Here is a 24,430-nt window from a genome sequence, read left to right as displayed (position 1 = left end):
AGCAGTTCAAAATTATACAAGCGAGTTAATTGAAAAGAAAAAAAGATATAAAATGATATGGGTTAGCCCTAAAAATATTTATTAGTTGATAATAAATTAGGTCACCCCCTACCAAACACACACATGTGTACACACAAACAAAACAGGATGTTATGAGCTGCCAGTTATCAGATCATGTTACCACCTACCTGTAGTCCAGTAGGGCAGAAATAGTACCATGCCACCTGCTGCCTGGATCCTGTTGCATTTCCAATCACTTAAAGAAGGACTGATTCATTTAATTATTCTGTTGGCCATTTTCATGGCTTAGCTGCATGTTTAGTATGTAATTTTCCACAGCCTTCTGAATGTAATGTAAAAGTGATGATGTTAGAAAAAATAGATTTACATATGAACCTACATGTAATTGCATCTGTCTATTTTAGTTGTTTTTGTTCACTTTCCAGTCCACAATTGGCTTGAAGAATGAACTGAGTGCATTTAAGATCATTTTCATTGTAACATGTACGTTGACTCAGATTAAATGCTGAATTATTTTTTTACCTTACAGTATCATACACACTGTAATAATGTAAAATAAAAGTTTCAACTTCAGCTGCTCTTACTAAGCAAGACACTCCCATCCATCTTTGTAATCCTAAAACCCCCTCCTAAACAAACACAGTTCTTTGCATACCCTTCACTTCTTCAACTTCCAATTACATTTCCTTCCACCTGTTTTCCTGCAGTGCAAACACCTAATCATGCTATTGAGTAGGTGTCTATGGGGGGAAAAAAGGGAGATTTTTCTTTCGTGTACACATCATTGTTCAATAGTTCTTATGTCTTCACTCAGTACATTAGACTCCAACTATTTCATACATGACCATTAGAGAGGCAAATTATAGGTCTTTGTATTTTCTGATAGCTGCTACTGTGAACCTTTGTGCTCCACTATTTGTGGCCTGGGATGTTAGCAAGAGGAACTGAAGGGAGAAAACTCGGGGCAAAATGTTGCACTCCTTGGTGGCTTTTGTTCCTCTGTGGTCTTTGTAGGGCTTGCACTTGCTCATTGGAGCACAGCATTTAAGTGGGCCACAAGGGAGCGCCTGAATGGTGTGGCAGGAGGTGTGTTGATGTGTGTGCGTGTATGTGTTTGTGTGTCTGTATTGGTGGAGGGGGTTGAGGTAAGGCAGCAAGGGTGTGCTGTGATGTAGGGTCTCTTTTCCCCGATTAAGTGGGCTCAGTTGGGGCCTTGCCCTCTAGCTTTCAAACTGCACTGTGGAATATAAGGCTATATCCTCTGGTCTGCAAGTCCTTTTTTTTGTCAGGAAATAGTAAACCAAGGGCTATGGTATGATTGTGGCACAACAATTTTTATTAGCTTTGTGTCAAGTGTTTCTTTCCTTTTTAAAGTACAGAGAAAAATACATTCTTATATGCTGCAGTATGTTATTTAAATGTTTTGCTAGGTTGTCCTGTCAGATGATTGTCAGTGTTCAGTAATTTCTCAGACTTGGAGAATACAAATATTTGCACTGGACAAATGTGTATTTTTCTTACAGCCAGACTGTAGCCTGTATGACAAACGGTCTGCTGAGATTTCTGACACTGATAATAAATGCATCTCCCTCCCACAAGTGTTCAAAACTGTAATGCTGAAAGCAAAGGTTTTGTGCTAATGAATGGTAAAAGAAAAGTCCAGATTTTGTGTGCTGTTTTTATTTGATCACACTTTCAGTGTATCCAGTTTTTAGTTGCCCCATCATGAATAAAGTGTTGGTCTTGTTTCTCTCAGAAAAGAGACAGTGTAATTTTAAAGGTAAAGAAAAGGGGCAAGCTATCCCCAGAGTGATGTGAAGCTGTTAGGAGATCCAGCTTAATTAACCAAGAGAGGCTTGTTCATGGAAACTATGATGGGGAGGAGATGGCCTTTCCCTAGAAGGAGTAGGTGATGGTAGCCACACTATTATTAACTTGCAAGTACAGGTTCAGCATAGGTGTTTTCTCTAACTCTTGTCTTTCTCAACATTGTTCAGTTAAGCCAGCCTTGAGCATGACACATTCACTTGCATCTTACCATTGATAATTCACAATATAGCCGGATTAACTCTTACGTTTATGTTAAAGAAACCTGCGACAAAATAAGGTATTTTGCTAGGTGTTCTTGTTCAAAATCATGTTGAGCCAGTAAAAGTGGGAACTAGTGAGGCAATTGTATGCAGCATCTATTTAGAGTTTGTTAAATATTAACCCGTTTTATGGCTGCGAATGTGGAGACAAGACCATGTGTCAGTGATGCATGAGGCTCACAGTACATTGAGTACCACAAGGCAGAACGGGTGCTTGGGTGCAGTCGTTCTAGTGCAGCTTTACTCTCATCGATTTTTGTCAAAACAGACAGGGTCTGCTATGAAACCCCCCCCCCCTTTTCTTTTTATAGCAAGATTAATTTCTTTATTTAGATATATTTTGTGTCTTGGACAGTTATATGGATGTTAACTGAATTAATTTCTTTTGAAAATTATGTCACATTTGTCTTTTCTTACATTCAAATAGTCCTGGAAATATGTGTAACATTAAGCTAATTTTGTTTAATTACAAACAACATAATAAAGCTAAACTATTTGCCTGTTATCAAATTTGATATTCTTATCAAATACTAATGAAATAGAAAACAATATTATATGTGAATGTAGTGTGGTTAAATGAGTGATCAGTCTTTAAGTTTATTGGGTTACAGTATATGTAGATTATACTTTAGTTGTTATTACCTTATAAAGTGGATGGACAAGTTTAGATATTACTCAACAGTAAATCTATATTTCATCTCTTATTCAGGCGCCATGCAGACCCCTGAAGCAGGCGCTGATTCCACCTCCACTGTCCCTCTTCAGACCACCGTGCCTGTCCAGCCTACCAGCTCCACTCAGCAGGTGCCTGTCCAGCAGCAGGTACATCCAGGCTTCTAATGTGTATTTTGGTCCAAATTTTTACATACAACTGCACCTTAATGTCTGTAGCTGATTGCAGAAATGAATTTGAAACCTTTGCAATGTATTTTGCCAGGCCCAGACTGTTCAGCAGGTTCAGCATGTTTACCCAGCACAAGTGCAGTATGTTGAGGAAAACAGTGGCGTCTACACCAATGGCAACATGTGAGTCAGACTGTTATCCAGCCCTGCTCTTCCTCTGCTCCACAAATGTTAGCGTTATGTCTTTGCAGCCTGTTTTTTTTTTTCTTTTTTTTTTTTCTTTTTTTGTCCTTTCAAGTCTCTTCACATGATCATTCATGTCATAAGCACATGATGTTGTAGGGGCACAAGTCATCTTTTGTATTTGTTTTCTTGTTTTACCCCCAGTGGGTTGCAGTTGTATATATGATTGTGCTCAGTCACCAGAACATGACCAGAACTCTGCCTGTCTTTTAAGTGTCAGTTCTATGAAAGGCTCCCCTGGGTCTGAGGGATGTGGCTGCACACACAATCAAATTCATTGTGCAGTAGTCATACTGTGATGGACACAAACGCAGGAGTGCATCTGCAGAAACTGACACAGTAGCTTCTGGAGGAAAAACTATGCAAAGGCTGGACTCATGTTTAGAAGTGGCCAAAACCACACTACTGAACACAGATTAATGTATCATAAGATCTGATGTGTCAAAGTTGTCAAAAACATTAATTAAAATGAAAAATGTCACAAATATTAGTCAAATCCTTAAATATTAGTCCTCATTATGGGCAGACTTTTTGACCGCTGACCTCTCTTGTGAACAGAAGAACCTACTCGTACTCAGAGCCACAGCTGTACAGCCAGAACAGCGGAGGGAGCTACTTTGACACACAGGGCAGCTCATCACAAGTGTCCACTGTGGTGACTTCTCATGGCATGACCAACAATGGAGGAGGGGGCTCTGGAGGAATGAGCATGGGTCTGGCAGGGGGTCAGGTAATCAGCAGTAGTTCAGGGGGTTACCTCATGGACAACGCCGGACCCCACCCTGCCACCCAGACCACACGAGCCTCTCCAGCTACCGTAAGTAGCACTATACCCACTAGATTGGTCTTTCGCTTACTTTTGCCTGCCTGCTTTTTTGTGTATGTTGAAATATCTTCTGATTAGTGTGTGTGTATAATACTTCCCGTTGACATTGCAGTGACTTTCACATCTGCCCTTAATAAGAACGACACTGCTTTTAATTTGCCTAGACTTTCCCTATTAGTGTAAATCCACTTTTTCTCTCATCCTTCATCCATCTGTTTACTAGCTTGGTCCAACATATAATACAGAATTTTTTATGTGGATTTTCATTTGTATAACCATCATTTCTGCAAAAATGTCATTATAAACAGACACCCCAAATACTGTCATATAATAGATCAGTCATTTTTTATTATACATTATTGTATACAGTACATTTTATTATCGGCAATTATCTTTCATCACATGTATTGCACTATTTTAGTTATGTTTACTATTTCCTTGAACCTGAAATACTTAAGTAATACATTAGCTTTTTGTCCAAATCTGGTTTCCTCTTTTCTACTTCCCCCCTTTGATTACAGAGGGTGTAAAAGGCTAAAACCTGAGTGGCAGCCCACAAAATGATCAGGGGATCAAAGCTCAATAGGCTCATATGCTTATCATGCGAGTCCTGTAATAGGCAAAAATTGTGCACAGATCTCTACAGCCATGCTCTGATGATGATCTGAGCATTTCATACTTGTCTCATTAGGGATGCTTTGAAAGCAGTTTTCACAGTAATGGTGTAATAACTTGTATTACTCTATGTGTCAATCATTACAAAAAGGACAAACACAAAAAATCCCACATTTGCACATTTTTTATGAGTGAACTTAAAGCCGCTTGGAACTATTTGATCTATTTATTCATTCACCTTAACTTGCGTATCAGTAGGGTTCAGTAATACTAACAAAACATCCTGAAAAACAGTCCGAAAGTTTCAACAGTTGTGTATGTAGCCTTGCCACTGCCTTAGTTTTTTTTTTTGTTTGGTTTTTTTTTTGGCTATTTTCCACAAGCACCTACTAAGCCCAGCCAACACCTCCTGGTTTGTAGGTGTTTCCATCAAGATTATCCCAGGCCAAGTAGACCAATTTTAGCACCTATTCCATTGGGGTTCTGATGGTGCAGAATCAGGCTGAAAATGTGATTTGCACAGTTTGCAGGCCACTGTTGGCCAGAATTTGATGTCACAGTATGACTCATGAGAGGGACATCCGACCGGCCATCTTTAAAATGCAGCTGCTACCTTGGATAACAACTTTGGGTCGTATCAGCAGGCAGCAGCACAATGGCTTTTTGACCAACACTGTGATCCAACCAGGAAGTTAAGATCTTCCTATGCTTGTTGGCCGACGGAGAAATCCAAAGTGAGCTGGACGGCTGTTGTGCAGTGTGTGTCAGAAACAAATGACTTCACGATACTTATGAGCTGCCTTGCTACAGCAACCTCGCCCACAACAAGGGCACCTCAATTGTAATGAAAACAATCAAAACAAGGTAGTGTGGTGTCAATGGAGTGGGGCTTAGTAGGTGCGATTGGAAAAGGGCCATTGGTTGCAGAGTCGGGCTTCCCTGCTGAACACAACAGTTCTCAAGGTGGATTTGTGCTTAAGAAACCTGAAGGGTTATGTGTATGCCAGCTTTAAACAATCTCAGTCTTTAGTTGTCCTGTTCTATGTGTGTGTGTTTCATAGCGAGGCCAAGGTTGTCCTGAAAAGAAACATAATCCTGCTCGGCTTGATTCTAGTGGTGCTTGCTTCGGGATCTTTTCCAGACTTTCTTTCTTTTATTTTTGCTTGTGGCAAGTAATGTGTTTAGATCTACTCTTTCCTTTTCTTGCTTTGGTTTTGATTTCCCCCTCTTACATTTTGTTGTCCTGTGCTTCGTGGTTTATCAGATTGAAATGGCGATTGAGACACTCCAAAAATCTGAGGGTTTATCCAGTCAGAGAAGCTCGCTGCTCAACAGCCATGTAAGTTGCTTTTCTAAATGCTTGCCCTTGCCAAACTTTTGCAAATCTTACTCTTGCTGCTCTGCCTATTTCCCATCTCTGTACATCTGAGTTTGGTGGGCAAGTTTGCTGTCATATGTGGCTGGTTTTATTTGTTATTGTTGCTTTAAAATCGCAGAATGCCATAGAAGCTTATGCTGAGTTGTCATGCAGCAGCATCAGGTTAACTCACTGAGGATTTAAGGTCTAACTAACCAATCTGTAAATACGATTGAGTTAAAAGTGCATGTGTTACCTGTTGTAGCTCCAGTGGCTGCTCGACAATTACGAGACAGCAGAGGGAGTAAGCCTACCAAGATCCACCCTCTACAATCATTACCTGCGCCACTGCCAGGAGCAGAAACTGGACCCTGTTAATGCAGCTTCATTTGGAAAACTCATTCGCTCCATCTTCATGGGACTCCGTACAAGGCGGCTTGGGACAAGGTTGGCTTCTTTTTGCCTGATGATTTTTATATACTTGCCTGGTCATCTTATCTTTAGCGTAATTAACCTTTTGTTTGTATTTTGCAGAGGGAATTCCAAATATCATTATTATGGTATACGTGTAAAACCAGATTCCCCGCTCAATCGACTCCAAGAAGACATGCAGTACATGGCGCTTAGACAGCAGCCTGTGCAGCAGAAGCAAAGGTAAAATCCATCCACTGTGGAATGCAGCCCATGCTGTGAAAAAAAGTAATATTTATTCGAGATGCTAAAGTTCAGCTCTTGATTTTAGGTTCAAGCCAGTGCAGAAGTTTGATAGTGGCTCTGGGGAGAATTACTCAGCTGGAGGCCAGCACCACCCTGGTGCAGCAGAGCAGACTGTCATTGCACAGAGTCAGCACCACCAGCAGTTCCTAGGTCAGCATTGTGGTATTTCATCCAAATGTCTTTAAAACTACTGAACATCAAAGAGCATTGTAATATGCTAAATGTGTTTTATCTTTTTGTTTTTTCTTTAAATAGATGCATCACGGGCGCTCCCTGACTTTGTAGAGCTGGACCTAGGACAGAACACTACAGAGAACATCAGCCCAGATGATGTAAAAGCTCTCCAGTCCCTTTACAGAGAGCACTGTGAGGTTAGATAAAGTACATTCTTTTCTGCTCTCTACAAGGTCCCCACAGCACTGTTCAGCACACAAGTTTGATTCCCTATGGAAAATGGGGTGTGATCCCTCTTTTTTTCTTCCAAAACGGTTGGTCTCTTCCTTTTAAAATGATTACAATTGCTGAAGGCTTAAAAAAGTAAATACTTAAGTTTCAACATTATTTTTAAAAAGGTCTTTTAAAGTTTGGCTAGATTGAGATTTTGGAAACCCCTGGAAATGGCTTTTTGTTTCCGGTTTCACACAGTCGTGGACCTCACAACAGTTTCAAGGAGGATTATTTTCTGCTCTGTAGAGAGTTTTGCCAATTCTCATTTATTATCACCCCTTTTGTTCCCCCTCTGGATGGGTTTCAGGCCATCCTGGATGTGGTTGTCAACCTCCAGTTCAGTCTAATTGAGAAGCTGTGGCAGACATTCTGGCGTTATTCTCCCCCCGACACTGTAGAGGGTTCCACTGTAACGGAGAACAGGTGAGACTGAGTTGATTGTGGTGTACTCAGGTGTTGTTACCTTATTTCTGGATAATGAGAACATTCAAGAGTCGTTTTGTCAATGTTTCTCTGCCTCTGCAGCAGCATAAGTGAGATTGAAGTACGGCTCCCCCGAGCACAGCTATTGGTGCTGTGCAGACATGAGGCAGTTCTAAAGTGGATGAGCACCTGTGACCATTTAATGTACCAGGCCCTCGTGGAGATCCTTATTCCTGATGTCCTGAGACCCATTCCCAGTGAGACACAGTCACTTTCCATCTTTACTTGATTGATCTGTTAAGGTTTGCGGTGTCTTGGGACTCACTATTGTTGGTTTTATCTTCTTATTTTCCAGGTGCCTTGACTCAAGCCATTCGCAACTTTGCCAAAAGCCTGGAAGGTTGGCTCAGTAATGCCATGAATGCCATTCCACAGAGAATGATCCAGACTAAGGTGCATTGTTACAAATATATCTGGTACACGAGAGGATTATTTGAACTCTTTTGAGAAAGGTGTTTACACTTTAGGTAACTGCTGTGTGTGTGTTCTTATGTCAGATTGCCGCTGTTAGTGCCTTTGCGCAGACGTTGCGCAGATATACATCTCTGAACCACTTGGCTCAGGCGGCACGTGCTGTGTTGCAAAACACATCACAGATCAACCAGATGCTGACTGATCTCAACCGTGTTGATTTTGCCAATGTACAGGTCAGAACAGGTTTACATTCATGTTTACATTATTTTATACTTTTATTACACAAAACTTGTCAGTCTCATCCAAGAAGTATTTATTTACTAACGTGTACTTTCAAATGTGAACCCTCTGTTCTTTCCTCATGCTGCTGTATAGGAGCAGGCATCATGGGTGTGCCAGTGTGAGGAGGGCGTGGTTCAGCACTTGGAGCAGGACTTTAAGGCCACGCTGCAGCAACAAAGCTCTCTGGAGCAGTGGGCAGCCTGGCTGGATAACGTTGTCACTCAAGTGCTCAAGCCTTATGAGCACAGGCCCAGCTTCCCCAGGGCAGCTCGGCAGTTCCTGCTTAAGTGGTCCTTTTACAGGTCTGGGAAAATGTCAATCATACAAAATGTTCAGGCGAAAAGTTTATGGAAAGTTTACAATGTTTTTCATGTCTCTGCAGTTCTATGGTGATAAGGGACCTGACCCTGCGCAGTGCTGCCAGCTTTGGTTCCTTCCACCTGATTCGCCTTTTGTATGATGAGTACATGTTTTACCTGGTGGAACATCGTGTGGCTCAAGCTACTGGAGAAACACCCATAGGAGTTATGGGCGAGGTAAAAATGCACAATCTGGTTTGTTTGTTTGTTTTTTTCCATCTCTAGATGAAAGGTTTATTTTATTTATCAGTTATTGCATGTAGTTCTTAGTTTTCCTGTTGCACATCACTGCAATGGCAGATGTCCTTTGTGCCTTTGTATTTATTAGTATGATTAAACAATTTAAACTACAATGCCTGCCTAAAAATTAAAGAGACATCACACTCTGATATTTAGTTAGACCACCTTTGGTTTTGATTTTGGCACACATTTACAGTGGGATTGTTTCATTTAGCTTCTGCAATGTCAAAATTTGTTTCCATCCAGTGTTGCATTAATTTTTTCCCCAAATCTTGCATTGATGGTGGGACAATCTGACCACTGCACAAGCCTTCTCCAGCACATTCCAAAGATTGTCATTGGGGTTAAGGTCTACACTCTGTGGTGGGCAATCCATGTGTGAAAATGAGGTCTCGTGCTCTCCGAACCACTCTGTCAGAAATTTGAGCCAGATGATTTCTGGCATTGTCATTTTGGAATATGGCCGCGCTATCACGGAAGAAAAAATGGAATGACCTGCTCATTCATTATATTCAGACAATGTTTCTTCCTGGGAGACTGGTTGTCCATTGTCCTTCCAGTTTTGAATGATGCATTAGACTCTTCTAAACCAAACTTTAGTAGTTTCAGCATCTCTGCAGAGGTTTTCTCTGTTCATTGCATGCCAATGATTTGGCATGCACTTCTTAAACAGACTAACATCTTTATCCGGACCATGGGATGTGTCTTTCCGCATGGTTGTCGAAGAAATGAGAAGCTACTCATTGCATCAGTTGGGATTTAATCATTTGTTGCCAGCTGAAAGATAATCACCCATGCAGTAATTATCCAGCAGGAGGTTCGTGCCTGTTTGCTTAGTTAAAGCCAGGTTAAAAATTTTTGGGCCAGGGAGGGTATGCTGGCTCTTCTATTTGTGACATTTGTTTTTTTTCCCAGTTTGACAGCTTGAACACCCTGTCCCTTACTAACATTGAAAAAGGTAAGTGAGTTTGAATTTTTTTTGTCATTATCTAGCAGCACAAAGTAAAAATGCATTAAAAGACTATTTAAAATAACAATACCTCTGGTTCACATCTTTAAGCTTTAAAGCAGGAGAGCTGAATAGCTTCAGAAAAGCTTTCATAAATATATGGATCTCTTATATCTCAAATGCATCAGCAGGGTAAAACTGCTGAATGAGAAAGCCATAAAAGCGAAGAGAAATGCATTTAAATATGGAAAAAAAACAAAAAAGTGTAAAATATTAAATTAATGTAATTCTGTGAGGGTTTAAACTTGGGGAAAAAAATGGAAAAAACTTGGTTGTAAAACAGTCAAAATTGTGTAGGTAGCTCATGCTGCATGCAGCTGAATGTAGCTGCATTTTAACCAAAAGCAAGCAGTATTTTTTTTTCCTTTAAAGAGCCAGGTTTGCTTTTCCATCAAGGTCCTCCGTACAACACAAGGATTAGGAAAATAACGTCCATTGAAGTGTGTAAAACAGTGTCTCCTTGGCACTATGTTAGACTGCAGCTCTGACTATACAGACACGGTGAAAGGAGGAACCACTTTCCAGCTCCTTTCTGTCAGTAACAGTTCAGATTATTACACATCCCTTTATATTTGTGTTCTTCCATGTACCTTATAATGTAACCACTGAGAAACTGTCAAATCATCTATCGGATTTACTCCTCTGTTGTCTTTGTTGCTGTTCCCCCTCCCTCATTCATTCTCAAGCTCGCTTTCTGCCAGAGCTTGCGGTGCAGAATTTCCCAGATGATTCAAGCTGGCATGGGTGGCTGGGTTCAGTTGTTTACAAACAAGAACTGCAGTATGACCTAAAGTCGGATCATTTTACAAGCTGCTCCATGGTGATATTAAGAGAGGAAGAAACAACAGTAGAGATAAGCTGCTCAGGATGACAGAGGTCTCCAGCATTGTTGGGTAACAAACTAAAAGATTTACTTTCTTTTTTTTTCTTTTTTTGTCCTGTTTAGACGAAACAAGCGGGATGGACAGCGACTTAGAAGAGGATACGGAGGAGTCCGGAGAACCTTTTGCAAAGCGGGAGAAATCGGAGCATGACGTAATCCAGGTGATCCAAGTTGGAGCACTAGAAGACGGATCCCACCCTGTGGTGGGAGTTGTGCAGCCAGGTGTACTCCAGTCGCTGCCACAGCCCCCACAGGACCACACTGAGCACATCTTAACACCCTCTGCTGGTACTCCCACCATCCGCCACTGCAGCACCACAGGCAACACATACGCCTCAGTTTGAAGGTCTGTGGACAGAGCTGACCTTGTCTGGCTTAGGTTTGCTGTCTCGCTCTTTACATATCTGTCTCTGTAAGTCTGGATGTCGACGTCTTTGCTTCATGCATCGTCTCTGTTTGCACTTGTGTGGACACGCTCTCTTCTCCCTACCCAGCCTGGTCAGTGGGGGAATGATAATCTGGCCAAGATGTGCTGTCTTTCGTCTGACTGTTTTTTAGATTCTGGATGTCTAGTCATCCTCTAAGTTTGTGCTTGAACTCAGTGGCAGCTGGTGGAAGGGACCAGGAGAAAAAGGACTAATTTGACTCGTTAAAAGTTTCCTGTTCAGGCATGACTTACCACCTCTTGTCTGTGTACACAGACAGGTTTTTATCCTGAATGGAAATGTTGTCTCCTTCAAACTACTGATGTCTCAGAGCTCAAATCCATGTCACTAGTCCCAGTAGAGCAAATGCATAGACTGACTCTAAACCTTCATCCATTGTAAATAGATTTGCTGGACTTTCAATTAGTATTACTCAATCATGGTGCTATTGTTTTGTTTTGTTTTGTTTTAGATTTTTAGTTGTCTTTCCCAGTTTCAGCACAGTTCAAGGCAACATGCATCGCAAACCGCTGATACACTTCTGATTGAACAAGATGTTTGAGTATTGCATGTAGCTTAAAAAAAACCAAAACTTTTTGTTAAAGACATTTAGGCAACATAGTGCAGTTCTGTTTGACTATTACATGGTAGCCAGCCGCTAATCGCTTTTAGCCACAGAAATAGAACCACTGGAAGAAATATCTGTGCTGCTGTTCCTGTACATAGAGATGAGATTGACTGCTTTTATTAGAAAGCAGGAAAAAAAACACTTCCTTAAAATGCTAGCTTTCCATGCACACTGTGCATAACTCTTGCCTTTTACTCATTTTAGTTGCTCCGTAGTTCATGTGACGAGCTGTAAACTTCAAAACAACTTACTAGACACCTTCCCCTGGTTTTGCATTTTAAGTTTAAATTACATTTCTTCAGTTCGCAGTGGACCAAAAATAAAACCAACAAGAGGACTCTAATAGTGAGCCATCGGGGCCCCCCAAAAGCTGTTTCCTGTCCCACAGTGCCATGTTGCAGAGCAGGAGGAATGTCAGGGATTTATTGTACCTCGGCTTTATCATAGTGCCTTATCCTTAAATGCAGCTGTCCATGTAGTCCTGACTGTGTGCTGTAGAGAGCCCGTGTCTCCTCTGCATTGTCCCAGCCACAGATTTGGCTTTCTGGTGACTCTTGGCTGGATTTGGGCTGGCTCATCAGTGTTGAGACCTGTGGGATGCAGGCACAGACACACCTGTTGTTTTCTCTGGATCAGCTCTTGTAAACTTGGAACTTATCTGAGTCATGGTCTTTAGCCTTGCTCCTGCCCTCACTCTGCCCTCTCGAGGCCTATTCTTGCATTAGCCTTTGTCATTGGATGAAGTGTGTATGTGTGCGTATGTTCAAGACAATGGATGCATAGATCTGCGCTGTGCTTTTTTTGTGCATGTGCTCATATGCCTGTGTGTTTATGTGTGTGTGTGTGTGTGTGTGTGTATGTGTTGGAACACATCCATCAGTCACCCTACCTCAAACCAGTGGTGCCAGCCCTTTGATGCGTGCAGCACAGTCACCAAACCTTATTGCACACACACCACTGTTCTGCACAAATCTCAACGCGATAAGAGAAAATCTGCATTGCTTTTCTCTCACCTCTGATACATTTTCATTTCTGTTTTTAGCCCATAAAATGCTTCATCCTTTGTTCTGCATTTAACCATCATCTTTGTACAGTGGACCAAAAGTAGATATTTTCTGATATTCAAAGAGATAAAGATATATATATATCTATATATATATATATATATATATATATATAAATAAATAAATAAGATATATATGTATAGTATATGACATAATACACTACTTATATTTGTTGCTTTTTATGTGCTTGATCTGATTGTTAATATGTGAATGTTTCCTTTTGGTAGCTCATCTGTAATTAGTTCATAGACTGTGAAATGGGAACGGCATGGGGACTAACTTCTGATTCCTTAGATTGCATCTATACTTGAACTGTTTAGCCTTCTATGTTGTGAGGAAAATTGAGATTAATCCTTTAATGGCAACATTTTGTTACTAAAAAAATATTTGTCTTATTTTTTATGCTTGTTTCAATTATCTGTATCTTTTCTCCACAGAAATGTTTATTTATTAATATTTATTGTATTTTGTTTTGTTTGTGTATGTTATAATGGGTTCTGAGGATTATACCACTGCAAAGAGCAGATTTACTGTACAGAGAGGAGTTTTTCATTTTTTTTCTTTCTGTGGGATGATTACTTTTCAAAAAAAGAGAGTTCTGTATTTCCTGGTATTGCAGCCCTTGAAGAGTAAAAAAAAATCCTTTAGATAATGAGAGCACACAAGATATTATTTTCTTTGTTTATACTTTGGTTGTGTTCCTGTGTAAAAATCATACTAACAGTAAATAAGGATGGAAAAGCTTAAATTTGAAGCAACTGGCTTAACAAACTCTTCCCAAAGGTTTTTTTTTCTTGGGAGGGGAAATCTGAATGTTGATTCTAAGCATCCTGGGAGCCATGCTCCTCACATCCTATAGTCCCTTACACTGATCTTGCTGGCTTGAGATGTCTGAACAGATCTAAGAACCAACTGGGTGCACACACATCTTAGTTTAAGAAAAGCGCAAGAAAAGGCAAATTAACTACACAGGAAATAGCAGGAAAAACGTTGTTTTTTTTGTTTGTTTTTTTTTAATTAACTTGAGAATAAACTTGCTTCTAGGTATAAATTGTCAAATTTCTCTTTAGATAATCCAAACATGTAAGCACTACATCATGTCTCTTACTTACACTAGACCTGTGAAATGAAGTTTCCCTTTCCAACGTGCTCACCTTACATGACCCAAACTTTGTAGGACGTGGTGGGATTCTGTTAAAAATGTTCAAACACAGTCAGTCTTGGTTTTTTGCATTTATATGAATGAAAGCTTTGTATGATGCATTTCTTCTCTGGCATGTTTACCATTCTCCTAATTTTGTTCCCAGTATTTTTTTTAAAATTTATTTAAATGTATCATATATTCACTACACATAGTAGATGACGACTTGTATTATTTTGTGCCTGAAGTGGCTTGAAGGTGTTTTTCTTCGAATCTCAATCGTGCTTTTTGGATTGTAAGTGCTCTCTGGTCTTGCACACTTATGTGCTGCTTAAAATTATTTTTATTTCTTTGTTGTTTTTGGGTTTTTTTCGTTCTTTTTGTCAATATTTCTACACCCTGTTTGCTGTTGACCAGAAAGTGATGAAGCTTTCTGCATCTTGAAGCTTTCCTGGTTAACTGACTGATGGTAATGCTGCCAACACAATTGTGCTTAATTCCTGTGTCTTTGAAAATGAGAATGAAAAGGGGGGAGGGGGATTTTTGTAACTTTTATTTTCTTTTGCGAACGAGCCCATAAAACTTTAGAGATAAGCTAGAATAGCCTCTTCACCTGGATGACTCGGCAGCTTCACTGACCCATAGCAAACTCCTGTGCCTTTAATTTAGCCCTGACCACAGCAGATGGTTGGGGTGACTATTGGGTCTCTGGTGGGCTACAGATGGAGGCTATAAAGACGACGTTCTGTTGCACACGTGCTGCCACTGACAAGACACTGAGGAAGCATTCAGATCTGTCCTCGAACTGGACTGAGTTCTCGGTTGTGTTACGAACAGTCACACACAAACTTAAGTAGTAACACACGGACGAGTACCTGCAAACAACTTTTAAATGTATAGAACTGGTAAATGTACCAGAAGAGTTACTGTAAGTAAAATGCTCTAAGTTGTTTTCTCATGATTGTGAATTCTTTTGTCAAATGATATTTTCTGAATGCTGTGACCTGTTTGAGATTTGTAAGTGCCATTTGAGTCTAGTGAGTCGTGGCCATCTGTAGCACGCTCTAATGCAAGCACAAGCATTTGGCAGTGACATTTGGGGGAGGCTTTCGTTCCAATTCACCTTTGACAAAAAGTGTACATAGCAAAAAGTCAAATGGTATATTTATTTGTGTCATAATTTTTGTTCTTTTGGTGGACATTTTATATGTTTGCTTAAGTGCTTTTGTGATTTTGTTTTTTCCTCTTTTTTGGATAATGTATAGTATCTGATATAATATATACAGATTTCAAGTGACTTTTTTGTGTGCCGTTAAATTTGCTTCATACAATGTATATTCTTTATTTGGCAGGCAAACCAATGTGTGTAGGGTGATTTGTATTGTGTATTTTACATAAAAGGAAAAAAAAAACAAGGATGATCTGGGGACTTTTATATTTACAAAGACATTTAGTGTGTCGTAATGATTTTAGAAACTCTTGAAGACACATGTAGTTTTGTTTTCTGAATATTTCAGATCTCAGCTCAGGCTAGCTTCTTAGTGTTGTTTTCTTAAAATTTGTGAATTGTCTTTGCAGTAATAAACGTTTTCTTGGTCAAAAGCCGGTTTCCTTTCTGACAGATTTGATTTGCACACCAAGGCTGAGACTCACCATTAATCCATTAAATTTTATTCATACATATAAACACCAATATCAATCAAACTCCATACGTATTCAGATTGTATGACGTGAGATGAACATGAACTTGTATTTCCTGGAAAACTGTATGGCATTCTTTTTCTTATTTTTTTAAATTTGATTGTGACTAGAATGCTTCATCTCTGTAAAGGTAGCAAAAAGAGTATAAAAAAAACTGCAGCAGCTGTAAATAGAATATCAAAATATTGTTTGATCAATAACGCTGAACAAAAATGACATCATCCAGATAATTCAGACTAAGCTTTTAGAAGCAATGTAATACTGAAATGATGCAGTGTGGTAACCTTTCAACATTTCATGAAGTATATTTGGCATAATTATGGCTTTCTTTCCTCACACTTCGTTCATTTACTCAACTGTTCATGCGATTACTTTGCGTCATCCAAATTATTCCCAAATCATAACGGGTGTGAGAGCCATTTTAAAGTGATGCAACAGCCAGATTTTAGGTAAACGAAACAACGAACATTTTCATGTGTATAAACAGGTGATTAGAAACAAAAATTCATAACTATGTTGAGACATAATTGACAAGTAACCACAAATGAGACTGAAAAAGAACGTAAAGTGCTAACGGACACCTAGTAAAAGAAAAATGATAATGTAGATGTGAATTAGTCATTTGAAAAAATCCTATACTCTAGAAATGAGAGTATAAGTTTTTTTTTTTTTTCTAACAAGCCATTTAGCAACACCTTGAAAGTGGTGATAAAATAATGTCCTGTGGGATTTAAAAGACAGGCTGAAAGAGATTTTGAATAACCTGTGTTGTTGAAACAAATTCAAAAGAACATGATAAACTAAAAGGATTAAGGAATCAGCCCAGGAAATGTTTAAGGTTTCATATGACAACCATCACAACGTACAATTGACCATAAATATCCTGATTTATGAGGAAAATAACTGATTGCAGGAACTTTTTTCTTCTTATTAAAAAAAAAACAAAAAAAACAAATGAAGACTTAGACCGACAGTATACTCCAGCAGAAAACACACTGAGGATGTACAGAGAGGCAAAGTAGCAGTAAAAAAGTGTATACATTTTAAAAGCAGGCGGACAGGAGCAGCACATTTTAAATCTCAGAATTGTGAATGTGAAAATGTCCACTTTGAAAACCTGAATGATCTCATTTGACAAAAATATCTTGATGGTACATTTGCATCTCACAAAACCAAAATCAGTCTCTAACCTCAATGTGGACACATTTTCTGACGTCAAGCTTGTGCTCTGACAAACACAAGCCTTCACAGCCTCGTGTTATGTAGTTCCAGTAAGGGAATAATAGCAGAACACTGGCTTTCCATTTCATTTGCATCCTCTTTATAGAGTCCTGTAACTCCTCCCAGTGTGACACATAACTCCAGCTGTTGTTTAGACGCCACAGAATATCCGGACCTGGAGTTAAGCTCATTATAGTAGCAGCTGCTCATAGCACTGCAACTGAGAGAAAGAAGTGTGTTTGGAGTACACTGCCAGCCTTTAGGTCCTCATTTCTACTCCTACAACCTATACAGCATCCATGTGATTGCAGTCCTCCACCACTCCATGCCAACAGGTGGAGTGGTCTGCTAAAAGTAAAACAGGATGTCCCTCCTTTTTTTGTGTGTGTTTGTGTTGAGTGTGTGGAGTACAGTTTGTGTTCATAAACTCAGTCAAGAGGTTGAGGATCAGCTATGGGCATGGTGTGCAGAACTTCATCCAGTAGCTGGAGAGCTCGGTGCAAATGGATCTCTATCCAGCAGGGCGTCTCCTTGATGCTTTGACGTGGGTAGTCCGGCCCCCAGCCCTTCACGAAGCTCATGCGCAGGATGCAGAGTCTGCGCAGGTCATCGACGCCAATGCCTGCAGCAGCAGACAAGCCTGTAGGAAAATTTATAAGTGCAGATCTTAACACTGATGTGACACTGTAGGCTAAAACCAACAGCAGAGATTTTAGACTTCTTGGCATATGCATTTCCAGCCTGGACTGGTGTTTGCACATGTCAAGCTAACCTCACAGGACTCGCTAGCTGAACTGTTGTCACTTGACTGTTTCTGTGAAACACAGACTGATTTGTAAAAGCACATTAATGTGGGGCAGAGTTTCTACTGTTTGGCATGAATTACTAAGGCAGAAATATGGAGAGTTATCAGTGACAGTGCTGTGAAAAAGTATTTGCCCCCTTCTTAATTTTTTACTATTTTGCAAAGTTGACACACTTCGGTGTTTCAGATCATCACACAATTTTTAGTTTTAGACAGACATAAGGTGAGTAAAGTTGTTTAAAGGATAAAGAGCTCTTGAAGCTTTAATGACCCTATGTGAAAAAGGATTTGTCCTCCTATCTGTAAATACTTTTTCACAGCACTGTGCATCTTCTAATAGGCTTAACCACACATAATACTGCATTTGAACTCAACAACCTTTAATGACTGCAAATGTTAAGTTTGCAAGTTGAGCTTTCCTCATTATTTCATGGTAATGCTAAGAAAAATATTAAAAACGTTAAATATGTACTCAGTTAGTATACTTATTCGGTAAGCACTTATTAGATTAGATTAGACTTACAAATGAAATGCAGCATTGAATTAGCACTCCGTTCTCAGTTTCTTGCAGACTTCAGAAGTTTCTCTGCTGCAACACACCTGACTGCACATCTGCCCGCTGATTCGAGCCAGGTGTGTTGCAAAAGGGAAACCTATAAAACCTGGAGGGCACGGCCATGTTTGGTCCATCATTTAATCTGAATAATAAAATATCTCACAACACAAATGGAAAAAACATTTCATGTTTCTTTATCTTGTCCTACTGTGCACCCATTACTGTTCTCACTGGACCGAAACATGTTTTCCTAAAACTAAGCTAAATTCAAATGACTAAAATCCATCCAAATTTCTTCTCCTGAAAGGGAAAGGACTGTATTTATCTGTAATCCTAGTTTAGAAGCATGAACCATTGCCATTTCATTTTGACATGAACTAGTAAGTAAATAAAACTTTTAAATAAATGTTTGGATTTTATTTAATCTTTTTTGACTGACTACAAGTTGCTTTTTTCTGCTTGTGCTGCTCTATAAGTCTCTTTTTCATAACACTGTACAAAGAACTGCCATCAGAAATTCCCTGATGCAAGGCAAGAGTCAAACCTCCAACAGAGTCTGATTATAAGAGGCAATCATAGTATTACATTTGTTCAAGACTAAGTGCAGCAGTAAGAGCACTCACTGATGGCGGGGGCGATGCCTCCCACAGAGCCCGGTCCTGGAATGTTCCCAGCGACCGCCGCTGCCTGCGCTGCAGCTGCTGCCTGAGCTGTCGCTGCCTGCTGCTGCATCTGCCTGTGGCACTGGCGCAAGTCAAACACCTGGCAAAGGAGAAGAAAACAGAGCTGCCCAATTAAAAAAGAAGAAAAAAAACAAAAAAAAAAAAAGAGAGATCCTCATCCTGATTATCTTTGGTTAATACTGATATGCTGTTGTTTAACACTATTACTCAGAATGCCGAGGAAAGACATTCAGCCAAGGCATAACAAGATAACTTTTGAAATCTGTCTAAAACTAGTGTTTTTAATGGTGACTCGACAATGTACATGTCAAAACACATTTCCAATCTCACCTTGATGTAAGCACTGGGGTAGATTTTGTGAACTGCATCGCCTGGGGCACGTCCTGCCTCTCGGTCCAGATAATAGCTCTGCACAAACACTGCATGGTCACTCAAACAGCGTACCCACACGTCTCCTTCACCTTTGCACTCCAGCTGGACACCCTTGCCAATGTGGAGTCTGAAGACAAGAGGAACAGGAAATAATTAAAGTTCAAATTCACTACTGATAAAGTTTCTTTTATTCAAATTGTATCTATAAAGCACTTTTCATACAATAAACTCTAGCACAAAGTGCTTCACAGAGTTTAGAAAGCACTAAAAAGAATAGCCCATTTTAATACTGTGGCAAATGATGCCTTCCCATACGTTTGTGTCCTCACTTTAGGAAGGATTAAAAGACCACTGCCAGAGGATCACAGGGTCCATTACAGTTTGTAAGGTAAAAGAACTGAGAGATAAGAAGGTCCAAAAACGTGAAGACATTATAAATGTCCTAACAGACCTGTCACAAGAGAAATAGATCCTGAAACACATGGAAAGCCAATGCAGTGACCTTAAAACAGGTGTAATGTGGGCCTGTGTAGCAGAATTATGCAATAATTCAAGAGTCAAAATACTCTTTTTGGGAAGACCAGAAAGCAGGGCATTACAGCAGTTCATGTGATTAAAGCATGCATTAGCATCTCTGTGTTGCCCTGAGAGAGAATAGGACGGACTCCAGCTATATTTTTGAGAAGATCAAAAACCATTTTAGTGGTATTCTTAACGTGTGGGATAACGCTAAGGTCAAACTCAAAATTACCTCAAACACACTTCACACATAAACAAAAACATCAAATACAAAACTCACCACAGGCAGCATGATTACAATTCATGTAAAAAAATGTACTGTGAATTGGACAATGTATGAGATTACCTGGCTCTCTCTATGTTCTCTGTCCTGTGGACATTACTCAGTTGGCCCAAGCAGAAGCGATCCCCTCCAGATGGATCCACATAACCATCCACAGTCACTACTGGACACGAGGATGGCACCTTAAATGTCTCGCCAACCTGGACATCCATCTCAAAGTATGCAATGGAGCACCAGTATTCTGGAGCTGGAACAAATTCCAAAATGTTAAAACTCTTGCACTAGTCACATTTACAATAAATAGGGAGCCTAAATACAGCTCGACACTTACCAGGATGATTGGATATGGGGGGCTGGAATGCAATTTCATTAGTAACTGGCCCTGAAAGACATTAGTATCCATTTTAACCATTCTAAAACCAAATATTTGATGAAACTGTAAGAAATGGGCACAAATCAGGAAGCAAGCTAATGCAAGATCTGAAATCATTCACTTGTATTAAAGTCACTAACATGTATGCTTTAATAAATGATCTTATATAAGTACTTCCCTGCTCTACATGTCCAGTCAGTTGAGAATTTCAAGTCCTCTATGAGTACAAATGCTGTCCAGCCACAGCTGTCTTCTTTAGCTAATTTAATTAACACGGGTTGTTATTTTAATAACACATCTGCTCCTTTGGTTTGGGAGAGGAAACAAACTAATGAGTTTAGCACATGTTCATATGCGTGTTCATTTTTATGAACAGATGTGGACTATTTTTCCAGGTCTGATTAAAGTTTTGTGTAAAATAACCATGCTGTGTGTCTGCTTACAGTAATGTCCTGTGTGAGGCATTGGTGGATGATGCTGTAGATGCCCATTCTGGTGTTGAGGCACAGCTGGGGTGAAGCTGCTGTTTCTGCTCCAATTTGGAGTAGGATCTGAAATATATGTATAAAAAAGAAAAAAACAGTGTTGTCAAATAGTTTAAATACAGATATTTACCGCATTAAAAGTATTAACTACATCAAGTATTCAAACTTAAGTAACTCCTTAAAATATTCCCATATAAAATTACCCACACCTCTCTGTGCAGAGGGGGCCAACTCTGGACCTGAGCTGCAGAGCTGAAGCCCTGAAAATGTTAGAAGTTTCCCTGCTGCAACACACAACTCGTATCAGACTTGATTAGATTTGTGCAGCGCTTTATATCAAACTCTGCACTGGTCTATTCATTACCAATTGATTTGAGTCTGGTGTGTTGCAGCAGGGAAACTTCAAAAACTTGCAGCTCTCCAGAACTGGAGTCTGTCTGTCCACCACCCCCTCAAATCCTGAAACATTTTTGATGAACAGCAGTATCTTAAAATAGCAACAAAAAGGTTCATCTTATTATTGTCTCACTTGAGGGTCCAGCACTAATGGTAGAAAAAGCAGAAGTGGAAGCTGAACTGCTGCCCTCTGATGGGGGTAGCAAAGCGGGGCTGCTGAATGTCTCCTGTGGAACTGGCCTTGACGGTGGATGCTGGATCGTCTGCAGGTGGCTTTCAGAGCTGGAGTGAGACTGTTGGTTATCGTAATCAAACTCATCTTTGACAATGAGTGGACCTATCAGAAAATGACAGACACGATTAAGACAGATGAACATTCACACAATCTCTAACAAGGACAAGAAAAGCTTTGTACCTGAATTTGAAAGGGTCAGTGTTGATAAGTCTGCAAACACACCAATGAGAGGACACATGAATTAGTTTCACTCGGTGTGAGTAGGTCAATAGCCTAATGAGAATTATTGTCCAAATGTTTGCATGTTTGAAAAGGTTTGGATATTAAAAAATGAGATAATTATCCCAACTTATATGACTCTTTATGTTTCAGTGTGCCAATAATATTGTTCTGTAATTATGACTTAGCTAAACCACAAACATGTAAACAATGCAGTTGAATCTGCAGTTTTTACTTACCAATTCCTGGAGAAACAACCCTCTCGTAGTGGTATGGGTTGACACAAACATTGTCACATTTCAGGTCAAAGGCGTACTGGCAATATTTCACATGTTTTAACTCGTTCTTGTGTAGATCTGGCCATCGCCACAGCCGGGCATAGACTACATGAGGAAAACCTTTACGTCCTGCAACCTAAAGCAAGAGAGGATTATCAAATGAGATGCTGTTCTTTTTAAATTATAGCCTAGGATTACAGTGAGCAAAAGTAAATAAATTTGGTATGGCAATATACCTGTAAGCGGCCATCCAAAGTTCGCTGTATGGTTACACACTTGCTAGGATGAGCTCCATTTGTGGTGATGGCGGTGATGAGAGAATCCAGCTCATCTTTTTTCTCCTTCAGTTTTTTGACAAGGCTCTCAATGGCTCGCTTTGCAAAACTTTCACTCTCGCCCCCCTGTCGGTGACACATGAGGCTATGCACAATGCTCAGGCAGGCATCGTTGCTTGTGGGAGTGTTTGTAATTGACATCTTGCTCCTCCGGTTTCAACCTTGGGTAGACTTTCCAGTTATTTCCTCTATGCTTTCAGTAGTAGAAATGCCGTGATGAAATTAGTGTTAATCCAATGCAGCCCACGTTCAGCAACCTAAAACAGAAAAAGTACTGTCCAATGTCTCAACTTCAGGTTTGTAGGGATATTATAACAACTCCATCTCATTCTGTCAACTCTTATAAAAAAAAAAGTTCTGCAAAGAATTTTAATGATTTAATAAATGTTCATCTACACTTTTATCATTCTCTTTTTTTTAATATTTCAACTGCGCAATTAATGGGTGGTTTATCAGTAAAACTACTTATGTGATCCATAAAATGACACTGAATTTATGTTTGTTAAATTTTACAACATTAAAATCTAAAAGAAAATATAATTTGAAGATTTATATTAAGTTTAGTTAACCCTGCGAAGTCCCAAAGCACCAAAAATTGATAAGGTGCACTTGGTCCGTTATAGAAATAAATGTAATTCATTTCAACTGAGTTTGGTTAAAATATGCACCAAATATCCACAACACTCTAAGCAAAAATTGTAACTCCTCACTATCTGAGAAGTTGTTTTTTTTTTTAAACACTAAATAAAACCGATTCTTAACAAATAAAGAAAGATTTAGTTTTTTCATTTTCATACTTGCTCCATTTTTTCAATAGAAATACTTTAGTATATTTATAGTTAATGAGGAATTATTTGATGTTGGACAGATGTCCACAGATTACCTTAAAATGAATTTAAATCACAAAACCTTTTTACAGGCATTTTGTTGAATGAAGGACTATCATTATCACACGTTTCCAACCTAATCAATAAAGCTACAGATAGTAAATGTAAGATTACAACACCTGAAAAATATTATTTTAAAAAATTGCAAAACTGATCAAGTAAACAGAAGATTTTAGTAGCACAACAGGACAACAGGAAATTAGGATAATAAAAATATATTGTCCAGCAGGATAATAAAAATATATTGTCCAGCTGAATGATTAAATTAGTTCTGAAGATACATTTATATACTAGTAAGACCGTTTTTAATATTATTCATTAACTAAGCACATAAATATTGTACCACCTTTATATTTTTCCACAAGTACTGTGCGTACTGATCTGGAAGTAACGCGTGGTAGCCTCCAATATGATGTACAATACAAGTAAAAATCCTTGTACTACAGATCAGACTCATGCAGATAATGATTATCACTGGCGGACCCCCTAAAATGCTTAAAAATGTCGAATAGTAATAGTAACAACTGACATCAAAATAGCAACTGTTCTGTTGATTAGACTCAATGTAAACTTTGCTAACGTTAGCTTTACTGGGTAATCTACCGTAACTAATAAACACAATACAACAAATAGTTGTAGTGAAACTTCAAAAGTGCGGTTGAATTTATGTAAAATATGTTGCTCTTACATTAAGAAATAGTGTGCTCTGAAATGACTGTATGTCGTAGGAAACGTATAATTTCTAAAGAGTACGGTTTTTGCTAGCGCTAACCCGCTAACGTTGAGTGGCTCTATTAGCGTTTGCCATCACTTAGCTAATGCTATTCTAGAGAGCATTGGTCCATAAATTACTTTCATGAAACATAAACTCATTTTTTGACTTACCGTGATTTTTCTGCGAATAAGCGTTGGTCCGAGTAACAGAATGTGATAAACGTACAGCTTTAAATTCTTAATTTCCGACGATTATCTTGGGTAAACTAGCTTGCGTCTAG

At 39.3% G+C, this 24,430-nt stretch overlaps 2 protein-coding genes across 2 annotated transcripts; one reads left to right on the top strand and one right to left on the bottom strand.

Annotated features, from left to right (window-relative positions):
• Positions 1-2,825: 2,825 nt before the first annotated feature.
• Positions 2,826-11,173, top strand: rfx3 (regulatory factor X, 3 (influences HLA class II expression); the record flags this gene model as incomplete). Its single annotated transcript, XM_079256330.1, has 16 exons — positions 2,826-2,933; positions 3,049-3,137; positions 3,756-4,014; positions 5,903-5,977; positions 6,261-6,442; positions 6,530-6,649; positions 6,738-6,862; positions 6,968-7,083; positions 7,467-7,582; positions 7,685-7,839; positions 7,938-8,035; positions 8,140-8,289; positions 8,432-8,640; positions 8,721-8,874; positions 9,853-9,895; positions 10,893-11,173. 16 exons carry the CDS (start codon positions 2,826-2,828, stop codon positions 11,171-11,173), a joined length of 2,280 nt encoding a protein of 759 aa, XP_079112456.1.
• Positions 11,174-15,742: 4,569 nt separating this feature from the next.
• smad4a (SMAD family member 4a) lies at positions 15,743-24,430 on the bottom strand. Its single transcript, XM_079256156.1, has 11 exons — positions 24,321-24,430; positions 22,450-22,805; positions 22,175-22,349; positions 21,897-21,926; positions 21,615-21,818; positions 21,044-21,151; positions 20,559-20,609; positions 20,291-20,474; positions 19,384-19,552; positions 18,994-19,132; positions 15,743-17,649 (listed from the first exon to the last, which is right to left on the bottom strand). Exons 2-11 carry the CDS (start codon positions 22,687-22,689, stop codon positions 17,438-17,440), a joined length of 1,512 nt encoding a protein of 503 aa, XP_079112282.1. The 5' UTR covers positions 22,690-22,805; positions 24,321-24,430; the 3' UTR covers positions 15,743-17,437.

Source organism: Telmatherina bonti (genome assembly GCF_933228915.1).
Source record: "Telmatherina bonti genome assembly, chromosome: 17".
NCBI lineage: Eukaryota > Metazoa > Chordata > Actinopteri > Atheriniformes > Telmatherinidae > Telmatherina > Telmatherina bonti.
This window is presented reverse-complemented; position numbering and strand designations above follow the sequence as displayed.

Bases quoted from the DNA above. Each gene is read 5' to 3' on its own strand.
- smad4a (XM_079256156.1), bottom strand. From the start codon at position 22,689: ATGTCAATTACAAACACTCCCACAAGCAACGATGCCTGCCTGAGCATT. The intron at 21,927-22,174 runs GTAAGTAAAAAC...GTGTGTTTGCAG, and splicing joins GGTTGTTTCTCCAGGAATTG to ACTTATCAACACTGACCCTT. The intron at 17,650-18,993 runs GTGAGTGCTCTT...ATTTTCCTACAG, and splicing joins AGGCATCGCCCCCGCCATCA to GCTTGTCTGCTGCTGCAGGC.